At 44.7% G+C, this 12,745-nt stretch overlaps 1 protein-coding gene across 2 annotated transcripts; it reads left to right on the forward strand.

The window, feature by feature from the left end:
* Window positions 1-369: 369 nt before the first annotated feature.
* VDAC3 (voltage dependent anion channel 3) lies at window positions 370-12,360 on the forward strand. Of its 2 annotated transcripts, XM_070067809.2 has the most exons (9): window positions 370-446; window positions 3,106-3,174; window positions 3,797-3,846; window positions 6,315-6,467; window positions 7,573-7,625; window positions 9,060-9,287; window positions 10,530-10,680; window positions 11,407-11,464; window positions 11,854-12,360. In XM_070067809.2, the coding sequence occupies exons 2-9, from the start codon at window positions 3,108-3,110 to the stop codon at window positions 11,943-11,945; spliced, it is 852 nt and encodes a 283-aa protein (XP_069923910.1). In that variant the 5' UTR covers window positions 370-446; window positions 3,106-3,107; the 3' UTR covers window positions 11,946-12,360.
* Window positions 12,361-12,745: the final 385 nt, after the last annotated feature.

Raw genomic sequence — 12,745 nt, forward strand, 5'->3', positions numbered from 1 at the left:
GGTCGGGCGCTACCCGCCAGGCCGGGCTCCCCCCAGCTCGGGAGCCGCGCACCGCCGCCACGCGCCCGCCCCCGACACCTCCCGCGCGAACAGCCCCCAGCCACCCAAGGACGTCTCGCGAGAACGAGCCCCTCGCAGGGACAGAGTGCGGTCCCCGAGCGCCCGCCAACCCCCGCCGCCCGACCTGCGGCGGGGCCGTCGAGCGCCCGCGCGCCCGCGGCGCCGGGCAGTTGGCGGTGCGCGTTCGGCCCCGCCCCCTGCGCGCACTCGGCCGCGCGGCCGCGGCGCGCCCCTACGGCGCAGACGCGTGCGCGTGCGCGTGCGCGTGCGGGGCGGGGCGCGCAGGCGCCGCGGGGGCAGTGCGGCCGCGCAGGCGCGGACGGCGTTGGTTAGGAGAAGACCTTCAGCGTTGCCCTGGCGGAGCGGGGACGGCCCTCGGCTCGAAGGTGAGGGCAGCGGCGGCCGCCGGCGCGGAGGCCCGCGGAGGGGCCGGGCGGCGGCGGGCCGCGGGCTGACGGGGGCGGCCCTCACGGAGGGCGAGGGGGAGCGCAGTCTGACGGGGCGCGGACCGAGCGGGCCGCCGGCTCCGGCCCGGACCTGCTGCCCCGGCCGCCTCGGGGGATGGAGCCGCCGCGCGGCAGGGCAGGTGGCGCCGCGAGTGCGGGGCAGCGGGGCAGCGAGCCGCCCGCCGCGGGAGGTGCCTTGATGTTCAGGGTCAGGCGAGACAGGAAGTCGGTTTTTAGGGAAGTTGGATCCCTGAGCCCCAGACCCACCCCCTTGCCCTTGCCTGCTGTCCGCGTGGGGCGAGGCTCGCGCCTTGTGGCCGGAGGGCGGATGCCGTCCGTGCAATGGACGGAGAAACGAGGAACAAAAGGCTGTCAAGTTGGGGATTGTGTGAAAACCCCGCTTTTTCCTTCTGCGTCTGATGCAACCGCGGCACCTCGGACCCATCCACGAACAAGTGCATTTTGTAGCGCTGATGGAAGTGAGAAGCACGAAGCCTCTCCCGATTTTTGCTGGATCATACCAGCAGTGCACTTGCCATCGGCGTCATGGCCCTGGAAAAGTCAGCCGGAGCCAGGCAGAATTGAGACCCGTTCGTGAACCAGGCCCGCTGCCTGACTGTTGACAAGTATCTGGTACTGGTTTTGCACTAAAAAACCAAGCAGAATGCTAAGATTTTATTTGGTCCCGCCAAGTATATAGGAAGGTACTTCAAACAGTTTGTGGGGAAATGGAGTGAAAAGATAAGTTTGGATGCAAATTGTTTTTTGAAATCCTTGTGTAGTTTTTTCATAATATGCATTTCCATGAATGTTTTGAAGACCCCTCGAATGCACCTCTTGTGTGCATGGATTTTTTTGCACCAAAAGAAACTTTTTTATTTATTTGAAAGGCAGAGTTACAAAGAGGGAGAGGCAGAGAGAGAGAGGAGAGAGAGAGAGGTCTTCCATCCGCTGGTTCACTCCCCAGATGGCTGCAAAGACTGGGGCTGGGCCAGGCCAAAGCCAGGAGCTTCCTTATGGTCTCCTACATGGATCCAGGGGCCCAAGTGCTTGAGACATCTTCCATTGCTTTCTCAGGTGCATTAGCAGGGAGCTGGATTGGAAGTGGAGCACCCGGGACTTGAATCCACATGGGATGACCCGGTACTGCAGGTGGCAGCTTAACCTGTGCCACTGTGTGGGCCTGCACCAAAAGAAACTTATGAAATCCTCTTTTCATGAGCCGTTTGAAGTATCCTGGGTGTTTCTGAACATTTAATTGTGTCTTCTCTTGTTACTGTGAAAAATCAGACTGGAGTTCTGAAGGTGCCCCCCAAGTTACAGGCTCCTGGCAGTATTTGAACAAATATCAGTAGCTGTTTAATAATCAAGTAGGAGTTGGGAATATGTCAGAAGTCTGGACTCAATCATATAAGTATTGAATTGTAAAATAACTGCTTTGGAAGTGAACTATGAGACCCTGTAGCTTCAATTTCTGTTATAAGGCAGTACAATTATAGCACTCTTTCTGTTTCGTTTTTATACTATACTCTTTCTTCATAACTTTATATGTTGGTGTCTGTCATATTTGATAGGTTAAGGAACACATTTTAAATGACTTCCTGATTAACTGCATCATACATATATGTTCAGGTATGATGATGTAGGCAAAAATTTAGCAGAAGTCCAGATTAAAAGCTGGGCTAAATATAGATATTTGTGTAGATAGTTCAGGCATAACAGTTGCAAGAGCTAGTTGGTAACTGAATTTTTCCTGGTAGAAACTGGGCTAATGAAATTGCTTGAGGTGGTTGTATCTTTGTTAGACATGGCTTCTCAGTCGGTGCTAGGGACACAACAGAACCTGCTGCAGGGAGACATTTACCATTATACAGAGTGGGCAAAGGAGTACTATGCTCAGCAGTGTTGCTAGCTTCTCAGGATTTGATGGGCGAGTCCCACTGCCAGTAGAAAAGCTGGTGAATACTAAGTAGGCAAGGTGAGAGGTCAAGGCACCTTGGGTTTTTGAAGGCTTTAACTTGAGAGCTGACACCAGTTTTGCTAAGCAGTTGATTCTATACTATTTCTGGTTAATTGCTAAAATTATAGCACTCTATTTTCGGAAGAGCTTTGAGAAGGCATATTGTATGTGAATACATTTCAATTAGTGTGATAATTCTTGTCTTTAAAACAACTTAAAAGTAGCAAAATATCAACCCTGAGGATTTTGATATGTATTCTTGGAATTCCTTTTAAAATTTACCTTATTGCATTGTGTAACAGCCTTGAGAAAGGTTTTTGTAAGATACATTTTGCATATATTTTTAAGCATTCCAGTTTAATAAAGCATTTCCTCCAAAGCAAGTGAGAACTTTCTTTGAAATGCAGTCAGAAAATTGACGTCATTGAATCTCAGGGGAGAACTCGGCAGTGTTCTGTAGGGCACTTTTCTCAGGAGCAGAGTGCTTTCTCTTAATCTTGATTGCATTAGTAATGAACTTAATGGTGCAAAGGAGGACTGCACACATCTCTTCTTGCAGGATGAAACACTGGAAGAACGATGGGTGAATAATTACTAAATGGTTATTTTTATTCCTTTGTCCTCATGTTTCTTTATAAGATATGTGTAACACACCGACTTACTGTGACCTAGGAAAGGCTGCCAAGGATGTCTTCAACAAAGGATACGGTAAGTGTGCCGTCACAGATTTCCAGTGTTGGGTCAGGATTAGTGTGGACTTGGCTCTGTGCAAGATACTGTGCTCATAAAATAAGAGTACGTGTACATTGATCTAATTCACAAGCTTTAATTTGATAATTATTAACAAGCTATCAGATTTCCTTCTTTTGAGAAGTGGAGCAGCTGGGACTCAAATTGGTGCTGGTGTTGCAAGCAGTGGCTTAACCTGCTGTGCCATAATGTTGGCCCCTATTTTTAGGTTTTAAAGTGTAATCTTTAAGTTTGAAATTTTTGCTGCTATTCACACTGGATTTTTTTTAGTTAGCTAATGATGTTAATTGTATGTTTTAGACTTGTGTATATACCAGCATACTATTATCTAGTAATTCTGGTTTTTAGAGTAGTGCATATTTTTTTCATTCATTTTTTTTAATTTATATTTTAAAAACTTGTCTGTTTATTTTGAGGAACTTAAAAAAATTAGACTTATTATAATTCATTTTCTTGTGGAATTCTTCTCTAATAAGTATACTGTGTATTTTCTATATAGAAATTTAATAATTTCTGAGTTGAAAAAACTAGAGTGAATATCACATTTTATACATTACTATATTTTTTCCTGTGTATCTAGGGTTTGGCATGGTCAAAATAGACCTGAGAACCAAGTCTTGTAGTGGAGTGGTGAGTACTCAATATATTTTAACAAACGTAATATAATTAACTTAGCAGATACTATTTAAAAATTATTATGTAGTCACGTGATCCAGCATGCTTTTGGCAGTGTGTTCTTCCCTGCAGCTTTGTCCTACTCTCAGATTTCAGGTAGCTTTCTAATTCTGCCAGTTAAACCCACATAGACAGTCAGGCTGCATTCTGGGGGTGACCCTTAGTGTTTGCCATAATAAATGTGTTCTGCATCTTACTCTCAGAAGATATAAAATATGCATATTTTTGCTCATGCCATATCTGTATACTTACATGAATATGTATATGAGCACTAAAAACTTTATTTCCAGTATAATGAGTTCATGTTTTATTGCCTTTTAAAAAAAAAAAAAAAGCAGCTTTCTCCTGTGTCTTCATGATTAGTTGAGGCAAAATGTAAACATAGATGAACTTTTTATTCGCTTCATTTTCTGATTTGTGCTCACTGGCCTCATCTTTGGTTGGAGTTTACCTGTTCATACTCCTGCAGGTTGTATTCCTGGATATGTTTAATTAGAAGGACAGAAGGCCTGTGGCACCCCTGTGAGGCTTTGTATTGCACTTTGTAAATCCAGGTGTGCTGTTGTCCCTCCTTCCCTGGGCTCCTCTAGTGTGAATAAATACTTATGCACCCCTTCCCCCTAACTAAGAGGAGCACATTGTGTCTAAGTGGTTCTGGTAAGGGTAGAAAAATTGTGCTCATTTTGAGTAGGTGTCTGAGTTTGTGCAAGTTACGTTTGTGTTGTAAAAATCATCAACAAAGATTTTTTCTCCCTTTCATGCTGCTGTGGTGATCATTCAGATGGTAAGGACAAAAAGCTCATTTCTGTGCCTGCTTTCTATGGCTGCTTTTGGTCTCCAGTATTGATTTAGGAAAAATATCATCCACCGTTCCACATTTTTTAGATTGTATCTTGGCGTTTGCATCATGTACCATCTGTTTAACCACAGTGTTTCTATTTGTTTTGTTGCTTACTAGCTTTTAATGTGAGTAGCAGATGTGGTGTGCATGTTATAAATGTATTTTGCACTGTTTGACCTAAGTGTGAAATTAGACAAAAGCTGAAGCTATCGTGATCCTGGAGCTCAGAACAAGTCTCGTCTTCTCTTTGATATCTGTACCTGGTGTTTGCACTAAGGAACGATGATGGTAACGAGGAAGAAAGGCAGACCACTCCTTTACCTTAATTTTGTGCATAAAGTGTCCCTCTGATGCCAAAATTAAGATTTGCATTGGTTGCACTTGTCAAGTTTGTGAAGCATAAATGTGAAAAACGAAACCCTGGTTAGTTGGATCTGTTGAAAGAAAATGAGTGTCACATTGAAGAATTAATGTGAACTGTTAAACATGACCAACACTTACTTAATCAGTTTTTAGTACGGACTTGCCCTACATGTGCAGTATGATACTCACTCTGAAAACTTCCTGTGAGGTGTAGATAAACACGTCGGAGTTTCCTGGTGGTTTTATTGCCTGTGCTAGAGCTTGGGAGCAGGCTGTTGTCGAAGGATTCCTGTTGCAGGCAGTGGGGTGGAGCCGGTGCGGGTGGCAGCATTTCAGAAATGTTCCTTAAACAGGGCCAATCAGAATGCTTCCTCCCCCTCCTGCTCCCTTTCCAGCTCATGATTGTCAGTGACAGGTGCTGATGGCTTCCCCCAGAAGGAGATTTGTTTCCAGTTGCTTATTGTCATGTGATTGAAAGGACGCTTGGCTTGGGAGGAGGGTATATGTTGAGGTATTCATAATAACCATTTGATAGTAGGTACTTAAAGGTACACAGGGTGGAGAAGGGGGAAAGAACATTCTATTACTGTGAACAATAGTCAGATATGTTCACATATTAAAATTGTTTATGCTGAACGTTTTGCATGTAGTTTTGTGGAAAAGCAGTGGTTTACATGAGGTAAATGTACTTGATACCATATCACCATACACTTGAAAGTTGTTAACATGGTAAATATTAGTTAAATGTATTTTACCTTAGTAATAAAAAATAAATTTAAGTAATGAAATGTTGACCCTGTTAAAAGGAGGATAAGGACCTCTAGATTAACTAATCACGTGAAAGGCATTACAGAGAAAGGATCACCTTTTTTTTTAGGCCATACAAGCAGAAGGTTTAAGATCACATATTTTGTCTATAAATAAAAATGGCATTTATTTTCCATGAAGAGATTTCTCTTTAAAGGAGAGAATTTAAGATTTCCTTTGAGTCAGAGTCTGTGGAACGAGAAACGTGTGTCAGAGAAGGGGAGCAAAGACCAGAAACTGGTGCAGATGCTCAGAGCAGAGAGGCAGGAGGCAGGAGGTGAGCTGTGTAGAGCAGGGCTGTGGTAACAAGTCAATTGTTCCGGTTTCTGATGCGTTGAATACACTTTCTGAAGTGAATATTTCCTAATCGATGAGCTAATTTTAAAGTAATTATTTTTTTCTTGCTTACCAGGAATTTTCTACTTCTGGTCATGCTTACACTGATACAGGAAAAGCGTCAGGCAACCTAGAGACCAAATATAAGGTCTGTAACTATGGACTCACCTTCACCCAGAAATGGAACACAGACAACACTCTGGGGACAGAAATCTCTCTGGAGAATAAGGTAAGGGAAGGCATTAGAAGTTACTCAATTTAAGCAGGTTTAATTTCTCTTATGGATTGTATAGTAAACAAGCCCAAGTACAGTCTGAACTAGCTCCTGTTACCTTTCTGATAGCTGTAATTCTTCTCTGCATGTGGCCTTTTTGGCCATTTCTTAGGTTTTTGGGAAATAAGGCCTTGTGTGTACTCTTAGAATGTCATCTCTTTGTTCTGATCTGTTTTTTTATTCTGTTATTCAGCTGAATCTCTACTGTGTAGGACAAACCATTTGTGGTGATTTGGTTTTCTAATCATTGCAAAATTTATGCCACAGAAAAGTGCCTCTAAAATTTTGTGTGTTTTCAAGTAGCTACTGTACAGGGCACTATTTTTTGTGATACATGTATATGTTCATTATCATATATAGATAAACATATAGATTTATAGATTGGTTTTTTAAATGTCTGATTATTTTATTGCAAAGAGAATATCAAGATTATTTGGTTGTATTGTAGTTCTGTTATTTTTGTATCGTAATTTATATTACTTGCTGTCATAGGATTTGGTCTATTTATTTTTTACCCATATTTTGGTGAAAGAACCATAATGAAAATGGGGTGAAGGGTGAGAAATATGGGGAGATATAATTTCTATATAATTTAATATTCGATTCTCTTTAATGACTTCCTTTTTTTTGTTAAAGGGGAAGTTAGTGGAAACTTTAAAATTGTTTTCTTGAGTTGAATAAAGAATTGGAAATTGGGGCCAGTGCTGTGGCTCTGCTGGTTAAGCCTCTGCTTGTGATGTTAGCATCCCATGTTGCAGTGCCATTTCAAATCCCGGTTACCCCACTCCCAATCCAGCTCTCTGCTAATGCACCTGGGAAGGCAGTGGATGATGGCGCAAGTGCTTGGGCCCCTGCCACTCATGTGGGAGACCTGGATAGAGTTTCTGTCTCCTGGCTTGGCCTGGTCCAGCCCTGGATGTCGTGGCCATTTGGGAAGTGAACCAGCGGATGGAAGATCTATTTCTCTCTCTCTCTCTCATTCTGCCTTTCAAGTAAACTAATATATATTGTTTTTCAAAGAATTGAAAATTATTGTTAATTTAAAATCTTTGTTTTTCAGTTGGCTGAAGGATTGAAACTGACTCTTGACACCATATTTGTACCAAACACAGGGTAATTATCTAAATCTTATTTTCTGGAATGTTTTTGAAGCCTGAAGGGATGGAGACCATTAGAATTAGGGATTTGCAATGAGAAGTTTAGGGTAGAGGACGAGCTTAGGGGTTGTTGTCTGGAATACTAGAGGCAAGGGTAGAGGAAGCACCCTGAGGCAGGATAAAATTTCCATTTTAACATTGAACTGATGAACACAACTTTATAAATCTAATTCAAACCAGCATGGCACAGAACAGGCTTATGGGCTGGAATGGTCTGAGACCAGATACAGCTTCAGCTACTCTAAGATCGGTGGGTGTGCTGCTGAGAAGGCGGTTTCTTAAGATTGTAATCTAGAAATGTGGGTGTTGGGGCAGGAGGGAGGCTGATAACGGGTGCACAACACAGATAGCAGGAGTTAAGTTGTAGTGTTCTGAGTACAGTGCGCTGGCTGCAGTTCACAGTAACCTATTATACAGTTTATGAATGAACAGAAGAGAGGGACTCAGGCTCCAAGCATAAAGTAATGACCAGGAGAGGGAAATGTCAACTACCCTGATGTGATCAGCACACGTTGTATGTGTTTATTGAAATACCACACTGTATCCCATAAGTGTGTACAATTATTACTTTTTTGAAAATTGTAGGAGGTAGAAATATTAACTTGGTTTGATCATCACACATTGAAGATATGTATCATACTATTCCATAAATATGTCCAATTAATAGTAAAAAATTTAAAAAAAAGGTGTATCTGGTCTTCTAGAACAACAGAACGAGCAGTTAGGCTGCCTGCTGGGTCTGTTACTCTCTGGAAGTCCCCCAGCTTCTTGGCCTCAATTTCTTATGTAAAAGGTGGGAATTGTGTCATTTTCCCCTCTGCCTGATGTGGGTCTGTGTTACCTGAATGACAGAGAGAATGCAAAGTGGTGTTTCTGCAGGTATGGCCTCTGTGCCACCTGCTTTAGTTATCTTTAATATCCCCATAAGAGGCTCAATTGGAATAGGACAAGGACTATTAAGAAATAACTTCCTGTTTTCAGTATTGTCTTTGAAAAAAACTACACTTTTCTCCATGAAAGGGTTCTGGTGTGTGTTGGGCATTTTGTATTCTTGTGGCATTTGGCATTTGGAAACATTTAAAGAGATTTGTGTACATGTGTCTTCAGATTGTGAACTTGGCACTTACTCCTCCCTTTGTGAAGTTAATCACAACATATCCCATTAATTGAACTTATATTGAGGAATAGATAACAGTGTGTAGATTGCTGATCCTAACAGCATCCTATTTGTAGAACTAAGTCCCTTGAAACACTTTTACTATGGGTATATGCCCCCTACCAAAATAAGTCTTCCACTGAGGGAGAGACAGGATCTTAACTCTAAAGGTTCCGACCTAGCAGTAGAAACTCATTGTGTTTTCATTGTATTGTTTTTGTTTGTTCTTTACAGAAAGAAGAGTGGGAAATTGAAGGCCTCCTATAAACGGGATTGTTTTAGTCTTGGAAGTAATGTTGATATAGATTTTTCTGGACCAACCATCTATGGCTGGGCTGTGTTGGCTTTTGAAGGTTGGCTTGCTGGCTATCAGATGAGTTTTGACACAGCCAAATCCAAACTGTCACAGAATAATTTTGCCCTGGGTTACAAGGCTGCAGACTTCCAGCTGCACACTCATGTGTGAGTGTTTATAATTTATTCCTTACACAGTTGCTGAAAAAGGGTTGCTGTTAGCATCTTGCAACAGTTAAAGTGGTGGTGCCTCGGGGTACGAGGCCTAAGTGGACACCAGCGTTGGTGCACTGTTTTCCTAGTGAGTGAAACGTTGCCAGGAGACTCGTATACCTCACGCACCGTGCCGGGCTGCTGCTGGTAGTCACTGGCTTCAGCCTTTTCCTCAAACTCCAGGAAGCTCCAGAGTGCATGGATGGAGAGAGCTCACATCATGGTGTACCTCCCGGCATACGGGGTATTTTGGAATGTTTCCTGCTTCCTCTGGTATGCCTCCTGGTAGCAGGTTTGGATCGCCAAGGAACAGCCCACAAAGCGACTGGACTACCCTGAAGCATCCTCAGTAGTTCTGGAGGTTTCCAGGCGTCCTCGATCGGAACGTAGTCAGTGTGTTGCATTCAGAAGTTAACGGAGCCCTTTGTGCAGTTCTAGACTGCACTCTGTTGGCTGATCAGTGTGAACTTCTAATTGTGTTTTATGTCTTAGCCTGCTGGGTGGTGCTGCACTGTACCAGGCAGAACGCACAGAGGGCGGGCGAGCTGTGGGTTTTTGCAGTATTGCGGATTGCTCCCCACTCGGTCTGCTGTTCACTTAAGACTTAAATCAAGCAATGGCACAGACTGAGGTGCTGAAACCAGTAACACGGTATTATCAGGAAGACCATGACACCTCAAAGATAATTACTAGGACGCTTTGACGTGATAGTTTGGGTCCTTCTCTGGAACAGTGCACCCTTGACATTGTGGGGGAAAGTGCTTTCTAACTCTTCAGATTGTTTTAAATGAAGTCGAGGACTGACTTTATTCCTGCACTTCTGCCTCTGTGTTCTCTGCAGACTCTTGAGTGCACTCTGCTCTGAAGTTTCTAAGTTCAGTGACCATCAAAGAGGGACCTATAAATTACATTTCCCTGAGGCTCTTGCCTTGGTGCAGAATTGAATTGAGTCTAAGAAATTTACATTATGTGGAGGAACCAAGTAAATTAATCATGTTACTACGTCTTAATTAGGTGATTATAGAGCGTATCACTGGACCTAGTTCCGTGTTCGGTTTCATAGTCATTTGTGCTAGAAATTGGCTGAGATCCATAGTTGCAAAATGGGACCCGTGTTTAGACCTTTAGAATTTATTTCCTGTCCTAACAGTGGTACAGATTACGTACTTATGACTTTTGCTTGTGCTATGCAAACAGAAACGATGGCACTGAATTCGGAGGCTCCATCTACCAGAAGGTCAACGAGAAGATTGAAACGTCAATAAACCTCGCATGGACGGCTGGCAGTAACAACACGCGTTTTGGCATCGCAGCTAAATACAAGCTGGATTGTAGAACTTCTCTCTCTGTAAGAATGTGCTGTGGGCTGGATCTTCTCTTAGGTTTTCACTTCGGTTGCAGATGAGTACTGGGGTGTGCTTGCAGTCCGCACCTCACGTCCACAGCTGGCTCCTCGTGACGTGAGAGGATGACCATGTGGAGACCGGAGCGTGGGGCTTGCCCCGTCCTCTTGTATTTGAATGCCCTGTGACTTTCTCAGTTTATGTTAGCTTTTCTGCTTCACAGGAACTGGCTTACCGTTCCTGTGGCTGTTAGCAGTTGATACTAATAGTAGCACTAACTGAGCTCTCCAGTTTCAGGGACTGTGCTCAAGATTTTGCATGAGTTTTCTTACCTTCTTATCCTAACCCCTGGTCTACGTGGCGAGTAGTGTTATCCTCATCCGTGTTGTACAGATGAGGAGACCGAGGCCTGGGCCAGGTAACTTACCCCAGGCCACGCGGTAAGTGTTAGTGCCAGGATCCGGGCCCAGAGAGGTCGTACACCGGCACCTCCGTGTGTGGGCAGAGTTGCCGAGACCCATGGGCGTGCGTTCTCAACGCTCCCCACCCCTGCCAGCCCTGTTGGCTTCCCGAAGGATTTCTCTTTTTATGTATGAGATGTTTAATGTCATTAATTCTAGACTGGCCGTCAGGTGCTTTAGCTGTGGAACCTGATGCCTGAAGCAGTGGTTGTGTTGGATTCTTTAAGACATTGACTTGTTTTTTGCTTCTTTCCTGTCTCTGACTCTTAGGCCAAAGTAAATAACGCCAGCCTGATTGGACTGGGTTATACGCAGACCCTTCGACCAGGTAAGCAGAGGGGTCAGGGTAGAAGATAGAGGAGTAATGGCAGTAATCAGACGGGAGCCTGCAGGCACTGTGGGTTGATGCAGCCCGTATTTGTGACACTTGGTTCCTGAGGAGTAAGACAGATGAAGTGCTTTCACTCGGAAAACGCTTCTGTGTTTCCAACTATAATTTGGTCACTGTGGCCCCCGAGTTTGGTTGATCACTCTCATTGCTCTTAACTCGGAACCCCAAGTAGAGTTTGCCATGAGTCTGCTGTGCGTGTCGCACACCTGTCTGCGTGCCTGTGACTCCTGTCCCCAGCTGGGATCCCGCCGCTGACTCCGTCCACTCTGTGTGTGAATTCAGATTGCAAAGCCTGCTACAAGTGACCGGTGTTTTCTCCTCCCTAGGAGTCAAATTGACCCTGTCCGCTTTAATCGACGGGAAGAACTTCAACGCAGGAGGCCATAAGGTTGGGCTGGGATTTGAGCTGGAAGCCTAATGTGGCTTTGAGTCATGCATCACATTGGTCCCTGGCAGCGAAGAGAAATGAACCCACTATGTTTTGGCCTTAAAATTCTGTGAAGTTTCAAACGTGTGAACTTTTTATTCTTCCAAAGAATTGTAATCCTCCCCACACCGAAGTCTGGAGATTGCGGGTGCGCGCTCAGGAAGGCTCTGGGAGGCGTGCCCGGAAGTTGTGTTTGTGCCACATTTCAGTTCCGTTCCGTGGGGTTGGTTTTCACGTGTCCCTCGGCAGCAGCCTGCTGTCACATTACAGGAGACAACCCAGCCCTCCAGTTTGTACATCGCAACCTGCATGCCCCCCCCCCCCCCAACTGTTCTCCATGCTGTAGCGGAATCTCTGGTTCTGCATCAGAGTAAACTCAAATAAACCCATCACATTTGGAACATTACTGCTTTTCTGATGGCTAGTGTCCGTTTTCTTAGATCTGCTGGGATTTGGTTTGAAAACATGCTCTGCTCGGTGGGGTTTGCGTCTCCAGTGCTGTTGTCTCAGTCCGGGCTCTTGCTCGTCCCAGCCACCTTTGGCTCTCTCACCCTGAGTGCTCTCCGGGTCAGGTGGAAGGTGAGATGGGGAGTTTTGTTATGCTGGGGAAATGTGCAAACGTTGTCACCTGCCTGCTAGGTAGTGGGGTAGGGCACAGTCATCCTGGTCGCTTTGCAAAGCTGCTGAGAACGAGTGAGGGTGTGAGTGGGTGACAAGACAGAGCAAAGGATGAGGCCAGCCCGTGGAAATGTGGTGGGGAGGAGACGGATGGGGTGGGGCCACAACGCAGG

The sequence above is a fragment of the Oryctolagus cuniculus genome, chromosome 2, assembly GCF_051225735.1.
Source record: "Oryctolagus cuniculus isolate XC-2025 breed Fujian yellow rabbit chromosome 2, ASM5122573v1, whole genome shotgun sequence".
Taxonomy (NCBI): domain Eukaryota; kingdom Metazoa; phylum Chordata; class Mammalia; order Lagomorpha; family Leporidae; genus Oryctolagus; species Oryctolagus cuniculus.

Coding starts and splice junctions, on each gene's coding strand:
- VDAC3 (XM_070067809.2), top strand. CDS start 3,108: ATGTGTAACACACCGACTTACTGTGACCTAGGAAAGGCTGCCAAGGAT. Junction 3,175..3,796: donor TGTCTTCAACAAAGGATACG/GTAAGTGTGCCG, acceptor CTGTGTATCTAG/GGTTTGGCATGGTCAAAATA. Junction 6,468..7,572: donor AAATCTCTCTGGAGAATAAG/GTAAGGGAAGGC, acceptor TTTGTTTTTCAG/TTGGCTGAAGGATTGAAACT.